Source organism: Panthera onca, chromosome C1, assembly GCF_046562875.1.
Source record: "Panthera onca isolate mPanOnc1 chromosome C1, mPanOnc1 haplotype 2, whole genome shotgun sequence".
Lineage (NCBI taxonomy): Eukaryota > Metazoa > Chordata > Mammalia > Carnivora > Felidae > Panthera > Panthera onca.
In genome coordinates, this window is record NC_138346.1 from 148,433,323 (window position 1) to 148,457,578 (window position 24,256).

The window sequence follows — 24,256 nt, forward strand, 5'->3', positions numbered from 1 at the left end:
GTTCTTAACAGATCCAGTTCTGATTATGCATTAAATTGTGCCAATTAAACAATCTTAAAAACATTGTTTAGCAAATTGAACTTGTTCCAGATGTTTTAGAACCTTAACGAAATATATACCAGAGAAATATGGTAATCCTTTTCAAGGATTTCAAGGACTAGTTGTTCTTAAATTTAAAAGAAATCATTCAGCAGTGTTTAATAACCAACCCCCCCCCCCCCCCAACACCAAACTTCCGAAATAAACCATTGAGATACAATATTGAAATCACTCCATTTCTGTTGGAAAACAAGGTAAACATGGTAGATTCACTGCATTTCTGTTTATGGAAACATTCAGAAATATTATATTTTTCACAAAAGAGGCTTACACCCTAGAGCTCTTTTAAAACCAACAGTTTAAAACAAATTTTAATTTTATTCTTTGGCTATTAAATTATACCTAATAAATGAGTCACTGATATCAATTCACAATAAATTTATTTTACATAAAAGAAAAAGCTTGCCATTAATGAAAAAATTCAGTAGAAAACAGTTCTTCTGCTTTAAGTTGGAGCTCAAAAGTAGAAGCTGCTTATTAGTGAAACTCAGTAGAAAGGGAATTTTGTAAGAAAACATTCTTGGCATGAAAGCACTAACATAAATTCTGTAATGAAATATTTACCATGCAATTTCACTGGCAGAAAGGCTGGTTTCTGATGGCTGGTATTTCTTTTCAGTCTCCTAAGAACATTAACATGGAAGATACTTAAACCTGCTTTATTCAGAGTTAATTGTATATAAATACTGGTGTCATGATGGGTAATCTTTCCATAGTCCACCTATTTAATTGAGCAGTTCTAAGTAGGTAATTGGCACCCTGCCCTTCTGATTTCCCCTTTCCCCCATTAGCCAGTCTGAATCCATTCCAACGACACTGAACACAGTGATCACCTACAAAATAAAATATTTCCAGTTATTAACTATGTTAGAAAATAAACATCTGTAACTTGTTTAAGCTATTCATTATCAAAGTTCTTTAAACATTATTAATTTTGCTGAAAGATAAAGGATTTTATTAGAGGCAGTTTTAGAAATTTTCTAGTTATTTAGCAGTTAAAAACTTTAAATCTGTGCTATTCTATTAAAGAATAGTAGTTAAAATTTTTATAAAATGTTGATATAACCATCTTAAATCTATGAAAGCATTCATGATAAACTATCTCCCAAGAAGTAATAAAGAATTTGCATTTTATTATAATACTAGAAGGTATGTCAATCTATGATACAGTTTTCTTCTTAAACCCATATATTACTCACCTCATCCGCCAGAAGTGATAATTCACTACTGTTTGCAGCATCATAATCATACAGAACCCTGGCCTTCCTGCTGCCACTGCACTCCTTAAGGTCAATGAGGTTGGAAGGGGAGGTGATTACCAGACCACTTGTTGAAGTCAAGGCAGAAGAACCAATCACATTTGATGAAGCAGATGGTGCAGGTGCCACAGAAGTCTGATTGTTGTTACAATAATTGGATGGAAAACTGTTGGGAAAAAATGGCCAATTATCAATTTCCAAGTGACTATAGCTTCTGAATACCGCCACTTGGTGGCAGTGTTTACTTTCTACCAACTTCCACTTTGGCTAAAGATTTACAGATGTAATATTTTAATAGCAAAGTACCCTAACTAACTTATGCCTCTTAGGCCATAGAGAGGAAGACACAGAATCTGAAGCAGGCTCCAGGCTCTGAACTGTCAGCACAGAGCCTGATGTGGAACTTGAACTCATGAACCGCGAGATCATGACCTGAGCCAAAGTTGGACGCTTAACTGACTGAGCCACCCAAGCGCCCCATGCAGGTGGTTTTCAAATATAAGTACTTGGAAGTTTTTTTCAAAGCTGTCTTTACAATTATAAACTTGAAGTTTAAAAACAAATCCCCCCCCCAAAACAAAACATGCTATTTCCAGAAAAAAATGAATTTATCCTTAAAACACTTCCAAAAAACTTCTACTAGTATGTTTTATTAATCTTTTCTTGCCTTTATGAATTGTTATATAAAAATATCAATGAATAACACTTCTATACTAGATACCACCACAAGAGTGAAGTCTTCTCAAGTTAATTCTTTGAGAAATATTTGAATAACCAAACTCTTTTTATAAAACTGATCCAATCACACTTTCCTATTCATTCAAATGACAAATATTTATGGAAAATCTACATGTCCAACATCACTACCACAAGCTAAAGACACAAGGATGAAACAATACCCTTCCTTTATGGACATATACACAAGGGAAGGACATGGACATACAAATACTATGTTATGAGTAATAATTACCATAATGAAGACTCGATGGGAGAATAGGGCAAATTTCACAAGCTTATTCTGTCTTGTATTTTTTGTAGGGGAAAAATAGTAAAGTTTTATTAGAAACTAGTGAAATCTAGGGATGCCTCGGTGGCTCAGTTGGTTAAGCGTCCAACTTCAGCTCAGGTAATGATCTCATGGTTCGTGATTTCAAGCCCCGCGTTGGGCTCTGTACTGACAGCTCAGAGCCTGGAGCCCGCTTCGGATTCTGAGTCTCCCTCTCTCTCTCCCCCTCCCCTGCCCACACTCTTGTCTCTCTCTCGAAAAAATAAAACATTAAAAAAAAATTTTTTTTTTTAAAAGAAGTTAGTGAAATTTCTGTGACAAATGTGCTTGTAAATATTTTAAAGATAATTAAAGTTTTCAATTTAGTGTAAAGCTACTGTTTCTCCAATACTACATGGAAAAGAGCATAAAATGGCTGGCCTATATTCATTCTAATCCAGCCATTTCTAAGGTTGAAAATTTCCTATGAAAATTCATATTTAAATTTTAATAAATATAAAAGGTCTCATCTGGTAAGGTGGGTAAAATTCATCCCTAAATAAAACACAACTTCCTTCTTCTCTTTATGACCACTGTGCCATCTGGAAATCAGTCAGCCAACAACACAATTCTCGTTAGTCTCATAACCTCTTCTCTAAACCTTCCTTCACCCTCTTATGCTTGTGTTTATTTTTCATACTTATTGAGTCTACAAGTGGATGGAGTAGGAGTTGTATGGTCCTCATTACCATTTCTACACTCTTCTAACCAATCTTGCCCAATCTTGGAATTTCAGGTTATTTGACTCTTTACTACCCATCATCTCTTGTTGCCATCATCTATGGATGTTTCATTCCCTTCTCCATTTCTACAAGATTTTAGTTCCTGGCTCACAGATACTGTATCTCACCTGGTGATTATAATATCCATAGAGACAATTCTTCCAACACTTTGCCTTTTCAGATCCATGGTATCTTCTCTTTCTGTACCTGATCCTGTAGTTCAGTCACCCATTTCTACTGCCTCATCTAGACCTCATTAATTCCAAAAATTATAACCCTTGCAATAATAATTTCCAACATCCCATTGTCTGACCATCATCCTTTTTTTTTCCCCAGTACTCTCCAACAAGTCTATAGTGGATCTATGGTCCTACTAATACGTCCTTCATGGCCATGGTAATTACTATAATCACTCCCCTGCATATGTCTTCATCTCCTATATTCCTCACTTTAAATTACTCATTTGGTAAAAATCTATGAACCTACTCAGTATCCATGTTATTTACTGTTGAGAGGAGAAAAGTACAAAACCATGTTGTCTGGCCTTGCCCTTGATTTATGAGTAGGAACCTCAAGTGGGTCCACAATGCTGCTTAGCAATTACTATACATTTCTCTAGGTCCATTCACTTTCCATTCTTCTAATATTTCATACACTTTCATCCATCCTCAAAATTCTAGCAATTTCTCCTCAAACCTTATATTAGGTTGATGAGTTGTTTCCTTTTTCACAGAGAGGAAAAAGAACAATCAGGACACATCTATGTGTTTGTGGTCATCTCTCCTCTTACTACAGATGAGCTGTCTATGCTTCTATGGCTAGTTTCTCCACCTGTGCACAAAATCTCATTTTTACCTCTCAAGGATATCATGCTAGCAATTCTTCCTTTTCCCATGCTATCTTATTTCTCTATGTGCTGTATCATTCTCATCAGCTTGCAAACATGCTCTGATTTCTCCTATCTTAAAAACAAAAATCTGCGAGACCCACTTTCTCCTCCAGCTACTACTTCATTTTTCTGGTCCTCTTTACACTAGAACTCCTTTGAAAGATTTATCTAAACTTACCATCATAGTCCCTCCTCTTCTGTTCTCTTACACTGTAGACATGATCTGGCCCTATTGTTCCACCAAAACTACTCTTGTCAAGGTCAGCAAGGACTTCAATGTTCTAATCCAATGGTCTATTGACATTCCTCACTTCACTTGACATATCTGGTGATCACAGTGGATCCTTTCCCTCCACTTTCCTGTACCTTCCTCACTTGACTTCCAGGCAACACTTTTGGTTTATATCTTACCTTACTGTTCATTCCTTACCGCCACTTCCTTAGCTGTGCTGGAGTACTTCAGGGTTTAGCCCTTAGCCCTCTTTTTTTCTCTGCCTATATTTACTACCTTTCATCTAGTCTGAGACTTAAACATCCCTGATATGCTGACCACTCTCTAACTTGTATCTCTAATTTAGCTCCCAAACTCCAGACCTGCATATCCTAAAACTGGGCATCTCCGCTTAGATGTTTAATAGACATTTCAAACTTCATTATGTCTAAAATTGGGCTTCTGGTGTAAAACTGGGGTGATCTACCACCCCAACCTCCTCCTCCTGTGACATTCCCCATTTTAATTAACTACAGCTCCATTCTTTCAGTTGCACAGGCCAAACACCTGCAATAATTCTTAACTCCTCTGAGCCCTATGTAAATGAAGTCCGTCAGCAAATCTTGCTGGTTCTACCTCTAAAATGTACCCAGGGTTTGATCATTTCTACCACATCTATCACATTCACCATGATCCAAGCCACCATCATCTCCTGACTGGATAGGCTAAAAGTTTGCAATCAGTTCCAAACAGTTCTGTGTGCTTCCACTCATGTCCTCTAGCATTTATCTTTAACAGAGCAGCAAGAATAGTCCTATTAGATGCTAGTTGAATCTGTCACTCTTCAGGGCAAAACCCTCAAAGGCTTCTCACCTCTGAATAAAGGCCAAAGCCCCATGTGTCCCAGCTTCCCGTTTTCGTTTTCTCCCGTTTTCTCGATTCATCTCCAGCCGAGCCCTCCTTACTGTTGCTTGAACATTACAGCTATGTTCCTGCTTCAGGGTTTTGTACTTGCTGTACCCTCTCCTGGAGCAATTTTTCTCAGATGCCTGCATGGTTTGCTTCCTCTCATCTTTCAGGTCTGTCTTCTCTAACTAGTGCAAACCTTTACCCCTAACCAAGGCACTTCTCCACTTCTTTTTCTTCACAGCATTTATCACCTTCTAATGTAGTATGTAATTCACAGCCATATCGATTTTCTACTTCCCTCTGCCCCCAAATAGATGTAGGTTCAACGAAGACAGGGATTTGTTCTGTTTTGTTTACGCTGTATCCTTCATGCCTGGAATAGTGCATTTTTAAAAATTAAAAGCAAATGTTTCTCTGATAGATAACAGGGTTTTAATGACAAAAAGAACTAATTTCTAATTCAGGTTTTACTATAAAGTCAGGAACACATTTCTTAGCATCTCTTGCTCAGTGAACTCAGTTCCTCAGCAGTGGTTAAATATATACATTTCTGAAGATTAAAAACAAAAAAACCCTCTCTTTCCCCACATAAGTGTGTTCATACACATGTGTTTTTAAAGCCTCTATGGAATTTTACTTTCAAATTTACTAGTATAATTAACCTTTGTTCACCACTGACCTCTACCTATGTCACTTTGGGGGAATTAATGGTAAAAAGAAAAACACCCAACCTCCATCCCTCCAACCAAACAACAACAAAAACCCTGAAAGACCATTTTTACCTTCTAAGAACTTTTACTGATATTTTAAAAACTATAGACTTTCTGCTACTGTAGCTTGATGTATTAAAACCTTCTAATTATTTAAAAATAAAATACATTTGCTAGCCTTGTGACTAGTGCTTCTGTTTCCGCATCTGTAAAATGTGGATAATGGTACCTACCCTCACAGGTATGAGGACTGTAACATTACATATGAGGTGTCTAGAGGAGTGCCTGGGGACAACTAGAGCCCTTCCTAAATGACTACTGTTTTCAGTTACTACTACTGCTACTAACACTGCTATTATAACCTGGTTCTACTTCTCAGAAATAGCTTCCGAATTCGCATGGAATTGGATGATTTGTCAAGTTCTGCAACTGAATACTTCTATACACTCTTAAAAAGCATAACCTGCAACATTAAAGACTTCAAACTCTCTCCCCCTCCCCTACTCTCTATCACTGGTCCTTACCAGTAATCTAATTCTTTGAGGGCAGGCTTTCTTCCCCAGAACAGCAGCACTCATTTCACGGTAATGTCTGAGCTTACCCTCAAGTGCAATAACTAGCATTTTGTTTGGATGGAAGAGTTCCAAGCATTTGTATGGCTTTAAGCAGAGTGCAAGTACAGATGGTAACAACAGCAACCCCTCTGCTGTATCAGGACACAGTGAAAAGAAAGTACTAAGGCTTCTTGGGCTTAAAATAGCTGTAACGATGTGGGGATAAAGTGGTGTTCTGCTTTCAGGTATTTACCAACACTAACAAAACTTTAAATATACAGAAGTGTAAATCTTCTGTAAATCCTATCGGAATAACCAATGGTATCAGACCATGATTCATTTTTAAGATCTAAAATTGGTTTTGTGGATGTGCCTAATATTGTTCTAAGCCCAGTTTTAAAGGATTATGCAGAAAAGAATATTGAATCCACTTAAAAAAACCCCACCTTATTCCTTAAAATTATCTTCTCTTGATATTTTTCCTTCAAATATTATGTATCACCCACTCCCTGCTTTAATGGTTTCTCACTATATAAATCTTAAACTCCTTACTCTTACTTACTTTACAGGACATTGGTGACATGACCCTGCGTCACTCATCTAGCCTCATCTACCATCCCATTCCTTAACTCAAACACCATGTACACTCTAGCCAGAACGAACTACTGTCAGTTCCCTGAACTTGCCACACTACTCTTTTTCCCTGGCCTTTTTACATGCGTGTTCTTCCTTTGTCTGAATATTTGTTGTCCCTGCCCCTTTCTTCATCTAAATTATTTCCACTAAAATAATTTCATTTGTGAAACTTTGCTAGACCCACCTGAGTCACAGTTAGATGTCCCTTGCAGGAACCTACACTTCTACCTTTCCACTTGCCATCTGGCCCATCCCCCAATGGCCTTTATTTCTAGCTAGACTTTAAATACCTAGGTATTTCCATCTAGACCTTGTAGAGACCATGTTTGTCCTATACATCATTTTATTTCCAGTGTAACCTTACAATGTGAACTCCATAAGGGTAAGCAATTTTGCCTGTTCTGTGTGCTGATATAATCCTAGAGTACAGAACAGTGCTTGGTATATGGCAAGTGTTCAATAAATATCTGATGAATGAATGACTGAGCTATGCATGTTATACGTTATCACTTTGCTTTAAAGTATATTAAAATATAATTTTTAATAATAACATCAATGGGCTTGAGGTCTTACAGACTATTTCAAAACTTTTTTTTTTTAAGCAGTGAACAAGTGAGTAATGAATAAGTATAAATTAGCTAGCTGATCCCTAAGGGCAAATAAGTGTCAATGTAACTAGTTAATCTTCCTCAACTAATTGCAAAGGTATTCCACAGAAAAGTGAACTTCAAACACTTTTGGTGCCAGGAGAGTTCAAAATGTTTTTGCTACCTCACAAGTCTGACAATTACTTTCCTTAAGAAAAAAAAATCTGATTTTAAGCAAGCTAACACAAGCCTTTAATTCTTTGAATCTTCACCTCTATCATTAGTTCATATGCAAAAATCTGAATTTCTTCTCTTATCAGGAGTTTTATGTGTGAAAAGGAAATTACCACCTTCCTAGTTGTTTCTGGAGGTCTAACATGTACTGGTAACATTGTGCATAATAAGTCATCTGGGCTTCCACAAAGTCATTCAGACAGCGGAGATGATGGGCCTGTAAAGGAAAGTTACAGTTACTTCTCAGCTCTATAATCTACTTAAAAGTGTTAAATTCCAAGGGGCAAGAAAGCACGACATATACTCATGGCAAAACACCAGTAACTAGCATTCTACTACAAGGCTTATTGAGACTGACCTCGGTCAGCAGTGTAAGAACAAAACGTGCAGCCAATAAAGGCCAACAAATGATGATAGTGGGAGAACTAGGTGATGAAGTATAAACAAAAATTTAAAATATTTCTCCATGTATCTTGGAAAGTGCCACAATTTAAATTTTCCTTGATAAGTGACTGAAAAAGAAGTTCAGTTTTCCCCCTTCAAAGTGCCTTAGGACCATCAAAGTCTTCTGTTTCAAACAAACTTCCAGTTAATGAACACTCACGTGTGTACTGCTGATTCCCTCTAATAGAAGTCTTGTAATCTCTGCTTGACGATCAAATTCACTTTGGGTTATTCTCAATTCCTGTTCAGACTTAAATTGGAATATAGTTTTAGAATTTTGCTTAATGACTTAGTCCGTTTTATGTACATTTGTTTAGACAGTTTACAAATCTCTCAGGTAAACCCTGAATGATGAGCTGGCAATGCTCTCATTCTGCTTTGAGTTTAAACTGTTCCCTGAACTCTACACCTCAGCTTTTCTATATTACTCAATCTAGATAGAATGTATTCCTTACCATTACTTGACTCAAAAAAATCTATTAATGTCAAAGCTTAATGACATACACATAAAAGCCTAGAAACGCTACTATGGGACAGTCAATATACTGTCATGTATTTTGTCATGTCAATATAAAAGGTCATAACATTTTATAAAATCTTAAGAATATTAGTTTATATGTATATTTGAAAAAATTCTCAATTATTACTATAGTTAATTTATTTTGAAGTTAAAGATAGCCTTTAATCTCAAATGAAAAAACTTAAGAGCAAAGCCATAGATTTTAATCTCTCTCTCTCTCTTTTTTAATGTTTGTTTACTTTTGAGAGAGAGCACGTGAGGGAGGATGGGATAGAGAGGGAGACAGAGGATCAGGAACAGGCTCTGAGCTGAGAGCGCAGAGCCCGATGTGGGACTTGAACTCATGACCTCAAACTCATGACATCATGATCTGAGCTGAAGTCAGACGCTTAACCGACTGAGCCACTCAGGTGCCCTAGATTTTAACCTCTTATGTTTAGTTATCAAACATACCGTTTCTAGGCATATAGTTCTTAGGTTCCTTAAGAAGGAACTCTTTTTGCATAAGGGGTGACTTTTTAGTTTTCTTTCTAAACTTTGCATTTTATATGGCTTAAGCATCACTATTATCTACAGGATGTACTAGGATTTTTCTGCAAGTTATGGGTGACCTTTAATCAGTAGTGTGCTGATAAACTGGCTGGGGTTGGGGGAGTTCTAATGTGCTGATTTTCATGGTGCAAATACTCCAACCACACATCATTTCAAGCTACCAAGGTGAAGTCACTGACCTCGTGGCTGGAAAGAGGTGTATGTAATAGCACTCCACTACTACTAGCTTCAACCCTCTCATACAGGTTCAGTGCTGGGACAAAACAGTTCACTAAAAAATCAACTCAATAAAAATAGTAAATACTCAATAAAAAACATCTTAAACCTTTAGCCAGAGTTGGTTGGTAGTAAGTGAGGAGGAGAAAAATAAAATCTCACATCTCACTCAAAATACTCAGCTTATCCCACACAGGGAATCATCATTGGTGAGAATATCATTAATACTGTTATGTTATACTACCTCTCCAGGATATATATGTTATGTTATACTACCTCTCCAGGATAAATAGCTCCCCCACCTATCCAAGTAATATTTCTAAGACTGTAGTAAGTATAAAAACTAGGTCTAAACTTTTTCCTTGCACATCCCATCTTCCTCTCCGTCAACATTTGGTGGCAATAGTTAACCTAGTGAACCAGTCAACAAGGAAGCAAAATAATCAGGTGCTATAATCATTTTCATCCCACTGGTAACAGACCTGGCAGAGTGACTAAGAAGTGACCACTAGATTGGACTTATGGAAATGAGCTTGAATTACTCAATAATTCAAAAGTTAAAATTAAATTTTACTTGGCTGAAATCAGAATGCATGGTGCTTTGATAACAGAGCTGAAGTTACAAGTTTCATCTAGAAGCCAGTATGAAGCAGAAAAAAGTCCCAGGAGAAGGAAAGAATCAATCAATATTCTTCCTAAGTAAAGTGTTAAGGAAAACCAATCACTTCAGAGTTACATTTGCATTATTTACTGTTCTGCTTGGTTGAATACAAAACGGTTTTAAGAAGTTACCATAATAAACCTAAAATAAATGAAATTCAGAAGTAAACAAGACTAGTGAAAGTACAATTTGATTTAATGGCTTTTAGTAGAAAGGGCAGAAAAGCCTACTAAATAGCAATATTTCTATACAAGGTGTAAACAAGTAAGCTAGATAATAGATTAAGGGACTGGAAAGTCTGAGTATGAAGTGGAAGTGTTTTAGTTAAGGACACTGAGTAAAAAAAGTTATAAAATGATCTCACAAAGGATAAGAGATCAGTCTTCCGTGTTTGAGCAAAACTGAATGATTTCATTATGAAGAAAGGCACCATGTTACAAAGCCTCGGAAGTCATTCTTTGAACAATTCAGACTTTGTATTTAGAAAAGGTAAATGACAGGAAGGAAATGAATCCCATTTTTTGAACAAGTTTCAGTGTATGTCTGGGGTAGCTGCAGTCAGATGTCCCAAACCATCTCTACTGCTGACATATATAATGATCACAATAATTAATATAAAAGGCTGAGGTATCTGAAATAGGTTTGGCATCATTTACTTAGGAAGAGAATGATCCCTATTAGAAAGACAGATAAAAAGGGTTTAAAGAAAGAACTGTCTTTCTTTAAACATTTAAGGGTTTTTATTCTGTCCTCCAGAAGACCTCATTCCCTGACGAATTTTACAATTAAGACAAAGAATTCTAGGGGAAAGACCTTTTCCTGCCAGAGTATATGACAGCATAACTTGGGTTAGGGAAGCAAGAAGAACTCTTTTAGGATGTAACTTGGAAAAAGGGCAAGAATTTGTTGATCTGTGATATCAGGACTGGGTAACTAGAAGCTAGAAATTTGGTGGTTATGCTTTTGAGGCATTTGCTGTGAAATTTTGTTCAGTGTTATTTTTTTCTATAGGCTTAAATCTTAAAACATTTGAAGATACGAAGTTTTAAAATTATATATTTTTTAAATTATAAAAATGACAGAAGTGAGTATGGAAGAAAAAAATCTCCCTAAATCCATTTTGATATATTTTCTGAAGTTACACACACACACACACACACACACACAATAAATATTTGTTTCATGGGCTTCTTCCCATTGTATATATCACATATTTCCCAAACTCACAGAGACTGCAGTATCAGAGATTTTTTGGTGTAACTGTTTGCTAACCAGAGTGGAAGAGACCCTGGTTTCATTGTTCAACTTATATTCTCTTCCATGTTACTCTGCCCTCTTTTCATGCTAGAGGTTCAGGAACAACCAGAGGCCATGGCAGAAACATAACTAAGCTGACAAATGGATTTCACAATAGAGGATGGAAGAAGTCAAGCATTTCATACTGAATTTCCAATTCATAGAGTCAAAACCCCATAACCTATTCAGGGAACAGACTGTATAGTCAGCATTCCTACAAAGTCAAAAAATAAAAAGTTAAAGTTTGAAAAAAAAAAATAGGGGCCACAGTTACCACCGGCCCTTAATCTCCAGCACTGTCCTCATCTGGAGGTCAAATTTTGGTAGGCATGAACATGAGGAGTAAATAAAAAATGCTTCTGAAGACCTTAAGTGGCATTTGAAACAAATCTGCCTAAAGTCATAATTTTATTCCTTACATTCTTGCTTATTATTTTATTTCCCAGCCTAGATAAAATGAGAAACGGAAATACAGAAAGAGGGCCTACTAGTAGCAGTAGCAGTCATGTGGGGCTTCTAAGTGACAGTCCAACACTGAGGGAGGAGACAACATACTTCAAAAACAAACAACAGATCTAATTGTTATACAGTACAATAATGTACATTTATAATAGTGACCCTAACTGTAAATGAAATTAAATACATGCTATCCTATATTTACCTAATGGAGCAGTAAAATACTATTTTAAAACTGTTTTCAACTAAGGTGACAGAAGACTTAGCTCTGGTGCTGGAGGAACAAGCTTCGGTTACCTAGGAAACTCATTTGTGTGACATATGGTATATTCAATCTCTGAATATACAAGACATGGCGTAAACTATATTTTACATAATTGTCACGTAAGTAAACCAAGTATTTAAACTGTTTCCTGGCAAGCACTGTAAATATTACTACTTAATGTATCATGTATCTAGTATTTATCAGAGTGTGTGCACAGTACATCTCTGTAATATTCTTCTACTGCTCTGTGGAGCTACTACTAGCCAAAGAGATCTGAGCTTTCTATAATAATTTTCAGACTTTATAAGTAACAAAGATATAGTAACAAAGACTGTCACTGGCCCTATCCTATTGGCTGTTGTCCAAGAAATATTTACTGAATGAATGACAATTAAATTCTTGTTTCATAATTCTGTAGTTTAATAATTTACTTACTTTTGTCACTTCCTCTGCCCAAATCTAGCCAGCATTAAAAATTAGAGAAAAATATACAGCATGAAAGAAAGTTGGAATTTAACATTTTCTACAACTTAGTATAGAAAAATGTAATTATTTTAAATTCAAAGGGCATACTCTCCTCTTCCGGAGTCACATTAACACAATAGTGAATCAGTGTAGTTTAATATACTGTGAAAGTATGCCTTCATATATATCAATAATGTTAATTTTTGAATCTTATACTAATTTTATAAATTAATACGAGTAATAGTTTTCCAAAATTGGGACTATTTAGCCCCTCTTAGTTGTAGTTTTCTAATCTGTAAAATGAGAGGTTTGGACTAAGTAATTTCTAATTTCTCATTTAGGTCTAAAATTCTAGAATTTTGGGAAACTAAAATAAAGCAAGGATACATAGACAGTGAACATTGATATAGCCACTGGTGGAGCACATTATACTTGAGAAATAGTTTAAAATTACCAGAGTTAAACACATATAAGTAGATGACATCAGTAGTAACACAAATGCCTAATAAATGGAACATAGTCTTGCTAACTGTTTAGGATATTTTTACCTAAAATAAAAGAAAACCTATGATCTATAGACAATTACCAATGACTGAAATAGTCTAACACTTTCATTCACCTACAGATAGGACAATGGAAATAAATGAATGCATTCTCTTGCTATCTAAGGAATGCCCTGATTTATCCAGGGCTTTGGTGATCATAGTAGTTTAAACAACAAAAATGCATTTTAAATATTGTTTACATAAACTTTCCGATTACACGGACATTTTCCCCCCTTCAGCTCAATGCTAATGGAATAAAAACAACTGACTGTGAATTTATTATTAACTGTACTACAGATTCCATGTCACTTCTAGGGAAGTAATTTATCTAGCAGTATAATGCCAAATACCACATCTATAAATCTTTATTGGCTAATGTTTATGAGTTCTGGGGCTATATTCAGATTTTATGAATTTCCATTTTGTTAAAAATTAAAAATTACTTAACATCTCAAAAATTTCCTCAAACCAGACTCAACATATATAGAACAATCCTCATTCCCAACTCTTACCCAAGGCTATTAATTAATATCCTGAAGCTTTCCAAAGTAAATTAGCAATGGATAGGGAATGGGCCTTGCTACTATAAAAATACCCAAAATATCAGGGGGAGGTGGAGTGTCTTGGCCCGAAACTGAAGAAATTAATTCAATGTTGAGTTTGGGTGAAAGTTAAGGTAAACATCAAAGATACTAAGAAACAAAGTAAATCTGTATACCTTACACTTTTCTCTAAGTAAATTTTGTTAATTTTCTTTGCTAAAAGTAAAAATGCAAAGTGCCAGCCAAATTAATGTCTTAATTACTAGGTATAAAAGGCACTATATATTTATATATAAATTCATATTTTAAAACCTGAATTTGGCATAGATAATAATATTTGGCAATTAGAACACAATTTCTTTTCTTCAAGTTCCAATATTACTTCAGCTAGTATTCCCTGTGATTTTTGCTGGACTAATGAATTCATGGCTTCGACTACTTTAGACTTTTACATGCAGATAATAGCAAGAGAAGGCACTTTACTGAGGATGTAGAAAACACAGTAGGCCAACAAACCTTCAGCCATTTTACATGCAGGAAGTTGAGCATGTAAGAGAAATTTACCATAATGTTATCTCCTTCAAGGCGAGCTGAGTTTAGTTGCTTAAGTGCATAGGTAAGAGACAAAGAACACATTATACCAATGAACACAGTGAAACAAGTTACTTCTTCACAATAAAGAACACACAAACAAGTATTAAGAGAGCTGAAAAATGGTCTTCTACTTAAAAAAAAATAAACTATATTGCTCTATGGAATGTCACATAGTGGTGCCTATTCAAAATTTTCCAAAAGATACAAATTTTTAAAGACAAAAAACATGGTTGATGCTTGATTTTAAATTAGAACCATTTAAGGAAACATCACTTTAAAAACTGCTGCAGTTACCTATAATTTTTACTAAATTTTCACCTATGAAAGCCCTTCTGCCTACCCACAATTTTCCTATTCAAAGATCATTTCTATTTTATGAATATATGATGCCTTTAACTACATTTTCTTTTCAGTCAACCTCAGCCAGGTCTTGGCATACCCTAAGGAAATATGAAAGGCAGGTCAATCCTTATATTTTTAATAAGCTTTAAATTCTCATATGTGTACATTAAGGTTAAAGTAATATGATGGTGCTCAGTTTGCAGATTAAAGATTTAGACATCTGTGGAAATAAATGCTTAAGCAGGCAGAGGGACATTCATAATACTGTGTTATTTGAAGATGTATTTTCTGTATTTGTATACCTAAAAGTGAGGTCTAAACCTCGAAATACTAGCTTTGAAACCAGATGATTTTTTTCTTCCCATTAGCAGAAGTCTAAAATAATTAAAAAAAATTTATATAGAACTAAATAAAGCTAGGTTAATGAATGTCAGTGCCTTATAATTTAAATGCAGAAATTTTATTTGCCTTTGCTACTTATGATGTAAGTTTTAGAATATTTTTAAAACTGTGTTTCTGTTCATTATAAAACATTCAAGTAGGTTTTCTTTCTGCTCAACTGGTATATTTTTGAGAAAAGCTTTTGATGTTGTGTTACCATTCTTCAACATGCTAACTAATAAAATACAAGTTAGTAAAGTAGCAATACTGTATACAGGCATAAATATTTTACTGATAGGGCTAACATCATCAAAAAGTTCAATCTAGTGTACTAGATTGTGAACTGAGGGCAGCAGAAATTTTGCATTATTTACCTCTGAACTCAGCAGAGCATGTTATACAAAATAAGCATTTGATAAATATAGAATTGAAAAAGAGGTCACAAGAAGCCAGTAAACAAGCTAAAAAAAAAAAGTCTTCAGGTACACAGGTCCCAAACCTTACTTGCAGAGAAATAACTACTCACAAAACAATACATGGAGATTTATAAAGTGAAATCAAAGAAATTCTGAGATTAGAATAACCTCTTCAAGCTGCCAACTAGGAACGAGGAAATGGGTCAAAGAAGGAAAAAAACCCCGCAAATTCCTAGTGGTTTCTATTTTTCTGTATTCTTCAAGTAAACAGAAGAGAAATACAGAAAACAAACCCCACCAGAGATCACAAAATATAGGCATGCCTCAAGGTTTTATGTAACAACAAACTAATAGGACTTTTCCTTTCTAAAGTATTTCAGACTTACTGCTATAAAGTTGGAAGAAAAAGGAGTTGGTTATCTAGGGGAAAAGAACACAACTAAAATCAGGAAATGTGAATTTCTGTTTGGACTAACATTTTAAATATTTGGCTATAGTTAAATTTGTTTTACGTAATATATAAATTCTAGAAAAGTTGTATAAAAATAAAATTGTTCAATAAAGTCATTTGTATACTCTTTGGTATTTTAAATGTAATTTCTCATGGAAAAAATTCTGCCCTCAACAATACTCAGTAAACAAAAATTGTCAAGATCTTTTCTGGATACATCAAAAGGAAACATCTCTCAAAGTTTGTTTACTATTATATTTAGTTCTTACAAACTTTAATAGCAATGGCAAAATAATTTAGAATAACTAAAGGACCTTTACAGTGTTAAATCTATGAGTTTTCTGGAACTTTTTCAGGTAAAAAAGTAGACACAGTCATTATCCCGTAATAGTGCTTGTGTAAGCACTACAAAATAAAGTTTTGTACTGACACTTGACGATGGTATTCTTCTCATTCCACAATCATTATTGGGCACATGTAGGCATTTTGAATAAAGAGATTTTGTTCTGGTTCAAACACTTATTTCCAAATGATCCTTATTTATCTTAACATTTTTTTTCCTGATTATGACATTAGTATCTTAAAAAAATCAATTTATACTTTACCACATAAATCTTTTATTAGCAACTAGAAACCAACCCTAATTTAGAGTCTCTTGCCACCTACAATGTTCATTTTTAAAGTTCTTATTCTGCAAAAAGCCTGTTTTGGGAAGTTAGGGTGTTCTTGATGATGACATCATAATAAATTCTGAGGTGAAATAGCCAGTGAATTTGGATTCAACGTTCTGTCAAAGATAGCTCTCCAGCAGTAACTAATACAGTGTCTTCCAAAGAGGAGCTGTCTAGAAAAAAATTTATTCAGCTCATATAAGGTTTTGGGGTAATTTCATAAGACATCACAACCCAATACCAATTTTACCAGTTGTAAATTTCACTGTAAACCAAATGTCAACCTCTTCTTTCCCAAAACAAGAGAGCCACAGTCAACTTCTGCCAGCACTGTGGTTTATGTTCCTTAAGGCAATGGTTCTTGATGAGGACAGTGGTAGTTGAGTTGGGATGAGAAGGCAGGGGGAATGTCATGCCTCTTAACAAAACATATCCCTTAATATATGTTAAGAATTTGTTAGCCTTCTATAATAAATTCAGACCGGTTTACATTGTACTATCGTAAAGGCATAAATCTCAAATCTGATTGATGTCTCCAATCTTTGGAATGGAAACAAACAGTATAAATACTAGACTAAATAAGCTTATAAATAAAATCTTTCAATAAAGTTATAAATATATACATACATAAATCATTAAATTACTACATTTAATATAAACCCACTCTATTTAAAAAGACTAAACTGAGGTTGATTTTATGAAAAATATACCAGAACTTATGTATCCAAATGAGTTTCCTCCCCTGCAAAATAGTCACCTGGGAGTCCATGCTGCCACTGTTTGAATGGTTTTGGAATTCTTGGTGACAACTCCTTTAGCCAGTTTGACTCACATGTGAAAAGGAGTCCAGTTGAATTTTTAAGTCACACACAAGCAATCTCAAATTTGATTCTTTCTTATTTTAATTACTATTTGTTTTTCTATTTCAAAGATAATAACCCTATCTCCAAAAGAATATTTTCTAACATTACTGATGATATTTAAAGAACATGATACAGCTTTAGGAGCTCTCACAATTTTTATTTTTTAGCAACAGGTATATTGCTGAAATAATACTACCTGTTGATACAACTATTCTGCATTGATTTGGATGCATTAAGCTCTGGTAAGTTTGTTTAAAAACACTAAAAGTCATAGTCTAGTCTTCATAATTAACTATACCTTGCATGGTACAGGAGTAAAATATTTTACAAATTTTAAAGTTATCAACCTAGAATGTTTTTCTATTAAAAAATACTACTTACTGAGGCTCTAGTTTCTGCAGCTTTTGCCTTTTTTAGTCGGGTTTTCGCAGCATCCAAATCCAGTCTCTTATTTTGTAATAGTTTCCTTTCTTTCTATAAATATAGAAAAGAAAAAAAAGGCTAATGATGCTAAAGTCCAGTAAAAAGCATACACATTTAAAGTATTATTCTCCATTTAATATATGAATCATCTGCTAAAGATCTAGGATTACAAAACTGACTATGAAGTGACACTTGACTCCTTTTTCTCATGGTTTTCAATTTTAAAATAATGGAGACATTCTAGATGCTTGAAAAATCTGGGAAAGATGGCAGGTGATGGCAGAAACAAACGAATATTAATTTTAATATTTTGTGGTTTTGCTCTCCAGGAAATGTTTTGCTCTATCTTCTTGGTTGTCACAATTGGGGGTGTGGGTGTGTTACTGAGTAGAAGCCAGGATGCTGCTAAATATCCTACAATGCAGTATGGCTCCCACAACAAAGAATTACTTGACTCAAAATGTCAGTACTGTCCAGGATGAGAATGTTTCAAACAGACTATCTAGGAAATACCTATGATAAAGGAGATATGGGCCTAGGGCAAAGTTTCTTGATACCTTAAGTGATCTACTTTAAGAACTATGCAGGTTCACTTAATGTGCCATAGCAGTGAATGCAGTTCTACTACTCCAAAGTGGAATTCCAGATTTCATATATCAAATTTCATCCTATTGACAATTTAATCTTTTAAATCATCTTTCAACTTGGTAGCTTTTCTTTTGTCTCAGGTGAAATACTTTTTACCCAGACAAATTCATTGTAAACATACTGAGTTTCTGAAATAATTTGTAATAAGAAATCTGCAAATTAAAGTTTAAAGTAGTATTTACAATAAAGAATAATCTTGCAAAAATCTTAGGAAAAAAATCCACCTAGATCTCCACTCTCCATCACTGAAACAAACAAACAAAAAATAATACTAGGCTTGGGAAGGTGATATTTATTTCTTTGGCAATAAAACATAGCTGTGTGAAGAGAAGATAACAGGTTTCTAGGGATGCAAAAAACAGGAAGTCGAACAACCGGAAATATAGCTTCCAATAATTAGGTTTTTTGCTTCCAGTTTAAATGAATAGTTACATGTCTATACTATCGTGATATTTTGTACCATATTTTTATAATAATTCCAGGAACTTCTCTACAAATTTTAATGCTGGTAATGGACAAGAATTGATGTAAAGTAATCTCAATAACACTACAGGGACACAAAAATAGAGTACATATCTTTAAGAGTCCTTTATTCTGGTTAGGTTTGTGTTCTGCTGGATATGCACCTAGCTAGATTATTTAAATTTTCTAATCTGCTACATCTACATGATCAATAAGAGGGTAAATTATTCATTAAAAACTGGATTATATATCTTAATATTGTACTAAAAAAAGGGAACATTTTCCAACTCACAGCAATTGTTTTGTAATCTCCTTCTATAAAGTTTCTTAAAGGAGTGAGAAAATTTAAGGCTGATGTTTGAATCAGCTCTCTGTCTGCTGTTCCAATTCGTTTTTGTGTTTCTCCACATTTAATAAGGGCATTACCTGCAAAGGAAAAAAGTGTTGTTTGGTTTTTTGTGTTTTTTTTTTTCTTTTTTTACCATTTTCTGGTAATGTCAGAAAATAAAATCAGCAATTTGATCTGCTTTAAAGTTAGTTGTCACTTCTTTACTTAAGTAAAAAATAAAATAGAATTAACTGTAGTTAGTTTTATTTTAAAAGGTAAATTTAAGACTATAAATATCTAAATAAAAATGACAAAGGTGAAGTCCTTATCATACCATAGTTAATTGTACCAATTCAACCAATGGAACACAAGAGAATAAATATACTAAAAAGTATTTATGGTCATAGCTCAAACAGTGGAGGTATGTTTAGAAAAGCATTAATGCTTAAAATATTTTAATAAGTCAAAATTTGTCTTCTGTTTCTATATTAATGCGTGGGCCTCAAGTATCTTTAAATAATAGTATAAATTTGCATCTTAGGTTAAAGAAAAAGCCATGTTTTGTAACACATATACCTTAATGTTTAAATAGGACAAGTACAGTGGAAAATCGAGCAAATGAAAGGGAACCACAAGACCAAGGTTCTACTCCCAGGTCTACCTCTAATAAATTTTAATTCTATGGATCTTGATTCCTCCATGTTAGCATGAGATCAGATCTGATTGGCAAGGAGGATAATATAACACAGTAGTTAAGAGCGCCATGTCTGGATATATATCTCCATTTGAATTATTAGATGTAGGATTATGGATGAATTATGTAATCTAAGACTCAATTTCTTTGTCTTCAAAATGGAGATAATTTATATTGTAAGTAGGATATAACTGAAGATTTACAGAAATAATATGTTGTGCAGTGTTAAGCCCAATGCCTGAAACACTCAATTGTTAGCTACTATCAATTACTAATAAATGGATTCACAAAGTCCAATTCCAATAATCAGGGTAGAGTGATTAATAGAATTACTATGGGTAAAAACAAACTAAGTGGATTAAAAAAGGAAAAAATGTTCCTTTTGAATGTTCATGTCCCACTAGGCCTTCAGCTTGATGAAGGTAAGGGCTGGATGCCCTTTATGACCCCCAGCATCTAATCGCATCTGACACAAGCAAGCACAAAAAAATCTGTTTAATGTGTAAAATTTTTGTAAAATAGTTAAAATTTAGAAATAAAACTATAAAAATTTTAAGCATTTTCAGACTTCTGAAAGAAGTACATTTTGAAAACCACAATGTAAAAGTTTCAGTTGCATATCTAACAGCCAGTCAATGGATTAATGCCATTCATTATACAGTATTTAGGGTATTTCCTTCTGACATAAAGGTAACTACTAAAACTTTAAGTTCATTTTGCTCCAGAATTTAGTAACTATTTTATAAATCAGTACTATATGAGGAAAATCATTTACCTACCATTTCATACCCACATAAAGACCAATTTCTTGCAGAAGTCTTAATAAAGAGAATTTTTAGCCATGAACAATAGGGAAAGATGCTATAGAAATCTGAAATAGTCTTATATTCTGAGAAAATTAGATTTGAGGGATAATGAGCTTCAGAGTTATACATTTAAAAAGTCAGTACAGCAACTAGCAAAGCTGACATAACTATAAAGCATGATGATAGAAAATTTGAATTACATGAAGAAAATAGAATGAAATGTAATCCAAACATGTAATCCAAATAGTTATCCAGAGATAACCATTGTTAACATTTTTGTGGTACCAACATCATTGTGTAATGAAAGCACTAGTGATGTGTTCAAACACTATGTGCCAGGCATTTTATTATAGAAATCAATAAGCTCTCAAGAAAGCTTTAAAGAAATCATCTAGAGAAGACATATGTAAACAAAATTACAATATATCAAAAGAAGTACTGTAACAGAGGTTGCAAGATTCAATGGGAGTACCAGTAAGCAATTAATTCATTCAACTTTTTAGATCTAAAAAGATTAATGTGAATTCTCAGAATAATATATACTAAAAACATTACATTGAACTGCACATATTTACTGGTCACCTGTATTTCTCACTTTATCTGAAATTTAAACGTAAAAAATTTGAAGTTAAAATTGAGTCTACTAATATTTGGCAAATGTTAATGATGTCTCTAAGTAGTAAAAAATCTAAAAGGAAAGTTATTAACTTAGCAGATCTTTTTGCCTTTTGCTTACCATAAGCTGTTCCTGGGCCAAACTCAGTCCCTGCATCAATCATATATTGTCCCAAAAGTTCTGGGTTGTTTATACGACTTGGAGCTTTTCTATCCAGTTTCTCATAAACAAATTCTTCTATCCTGGCATCTAGGAGAAAGGTTTAAAACTATCAATGATTTCAAAAAAGCAAAACTACTTAAAAGACTTATTGTTGTTTTTTTTCCCTCTGAGCCATTTATCACTCTGCAAATAAACATGAAGTTAGCATGCTTCTAAGTACATATCTTAACAGAGAATTTTTAATTTTTATGTTGCAGTATTATATAGCTCAAAGAAACTTATACTTTAAAAATATGGTAAAATATTTTGGCACAAAAATACTTAAAGTAAAACTATTATACAGTGAGTATTCTATGAGATTTTAAAAGAGTTGGTTATTCACTTAATACCTAATGAAGTTGCCTTTGTCCCACTCATACACAGTCTAATTTTTAACTTTGAATACATGTTCATTTCAATTTCAAAACCAGGGATTTCCAGCTATGAAAATATAGAGATAAGGCACCTATAAGAACTAAAGAGTCACATACCTCTAATACCCTTTACATGCTTTTGCTCGCTCGCATGCTTTCTCTCTTTCCTAGAATCTAAATATAGGCATGGGAATTTAAGGAATAGAACAATCTAGGCATGGAACAGCCACAGACAGAGATTAGCAATATGGTATCTTGGCTTAATTTTATTTAATTTTGCTTAAAGTACAAGATATATCTCTCAGCATGTATTCACATTAACATTAACAGTAAGGTTAAAATACAAAATAGGTTAAAAGCAATAATAGAAGGCTAGTGTACATGGAAAGGGGAAAAAAAAATCAGTAAAATCTGAATATAAACACTTGGTTAGTGTAATGTTCAAGACATTCACACCTACACTGTCACCCAATAGTGAGGTATTTTAGAGACAAATGAGAAAAAGTCAGTTTCTAGAAATAATGATGAACTATGAATCAAACTTACAATCCAAAGAGAAGCTAAAATAAATAGGTCCCTTCTAAGCACCTCAGAGAATTCCTCCACAAGTGGAAGCTTCACACAGTGCACTGAAAATTTAAAAAATGAACTAAACCAATAAAACAAACACTTCAGGAGCCAGCATAAGCATTAATTATAATACATAAAATAGGCTGCTGGAATAATACTTGCTTTTGTGGTAGACTCTGAAGCAGCGTCAGAAGTTTTTAAGCAGGACTTTTAAAACCTTTAAATTGGTTAAAACCATAATGAGTCAGTCCAAAACATAACCATTTAAAAGATGTTAACTACATTTCAGAATTTCATTTTCTGACTGTGAGAGGGATTCTTAGCTTTGTTGCATTTCTATCTATTTGGTCAAAAGTTCAAAGTTGAATCCTATGTTGATTTCATTCAGTTAATAAAACATTTGGTATGTTTAAACTAAATGTTCATTTCATTAGGGCATCAATGGACCATAATAAAATCTTAAAAAAATCTGCGGGCAATTCTGCTATAATGCAATAAATATTTCTGAAAAACTCTAGGTTCTGGAAAATTGTACCCCCAAATTAACAGGGTTTAGAGTAAAATGAAGTTTGTGCCTGACCACTCATAATCTATGTAACTTTATAGTCAGAGCACAAACAAAAAACCCAATTTTTGTTTACTACTTCAGACTTAAAACACTAATGTAAAATTGTACTATATGAGCCACTGTAACTTTATGCTGATGAAATTCCCGTTTGCCAGTTGTGTATGAGTTTGTCTGCCATTCAGAAAAACATATAGAATAGACTACTTATGTAAGGAGCTCTGGACAGAGCAAGGAACAAAAGGCAAAATATCTACTACTTTTTTAAGATGCCATGGTATATAATTTAAGTAGCTTTAAATGAGTAAGAAATACCACTTGGTGTTCAAAGACAACAGGCTTCAAAGTGTGAAAGGCCTGTTTCAGAACAATTAAAATGTACAAAATTACTAATATTTTGTGTAGTGCTTCAGGTTCACAGAATAGCAATAAAGTTTAAACCTTGGAAGTTAGTACCTAAAAGTAAGCTTCTGGAATTTCACAACATGGTCACAATACTGGGGCAAAGGGGAATGAAAACATTTGCTGCTTTGTTCTTCACTGTTGATGTATAAAGCTCACAGTGAAAAGACTGGGTGTCAATACACCAAATTCAAGTTCAATTTCCACTTCTAACTGGCTAAGCTACACTGTATAAAATGCTAACTTGTGATTTGCAATTAATAAACAATTGTTGTACACCTTATCTGAAAGATTACTGAGATTGGTGATCTGAAACCTTAGAGTTGTCTGAAAATCAAATGGAATAATTTATGTAAAAATATAAAACTTAACATAAACATAAATAATTGGTAACTAAGTTTTCACATAATTTTTCCTTAATTATTTAGGGACAATTCCCCTGTATATATAAAAAAAAAAAAGGTTAATTTTTTTTCACAGTCTTCCTAACTCTTAAAAGTCACTCCCTGAAACTGAGTTTTCAAGAGGATTCTACGAAGGCATGAAAAACACGATTAGTCCAGTTGTCAGAGGGTACACAAAGAGTTGTTTAGCACCCTCTTCTTCACCAAAAGCACAACACACAAACCCAT

The 24,256-nt window shown here is 33.9% G+C and overlaps 1 protein-coding gene across 10 annotated transcripts in view; it reads right to left on the reverse strand.

Annotated features, from left to right (window-relative positions):
* Window positions 1-462: 462 nt before the first annotated feature.
* Window positions 463-24,256, reverse strand: part of SH3GLB1 (SH3 domain containing GRB2 like, endophilin B1) — a 34,839-nt gene continuing 11,045 nt past the window's right edge. Inside the window, exons 3-11 of one of the 10 annotated variants that reach the window (XM_060624653.3) lie at window positions 21,633-21,761; window positions 19,361-19,494; window positions 17,917-18,009; window positions 14,334-14,420; window positions 12,701-12,724; window positions 8,460-8,549; window positions 7,969-8,072; window positions 1,299-1,524; window positions 463-932 (exon numbers count right to left, since the gene is read on the reverse strand). In XM_060624653.3, the coding sequence (XP_060480636.1) occupies window positions 825-932; window positions 1,299-1,524; window positions 7,969-8,072; window positions 8,460-8,549; window positions 12,701-12,724; window positions 14,334-14,420; window positions 17,917-18,009; window positions 19,361-19,494; window positions 21,633-21,761 (995 nt within the window). In that variant the 3' untranslated portion in view covers window positions 463-824. The remainder of the gene's footprint in view (window positions 933-1,298; window positions 1,525-7,968; window positions 8,073-8,459; window positions 8,550-12,700; window positions 12,725-14,333; window positions 14,421-17,916; window positions 18,010-19,360; window positions 19,495-21,632; window positions 21,762-24,256) is intronic. The other 9 variants (XM_060624657.2, XM_060624658.3, XM_060624654.2 and 6 more) reach the window with 9 other exon arrangements.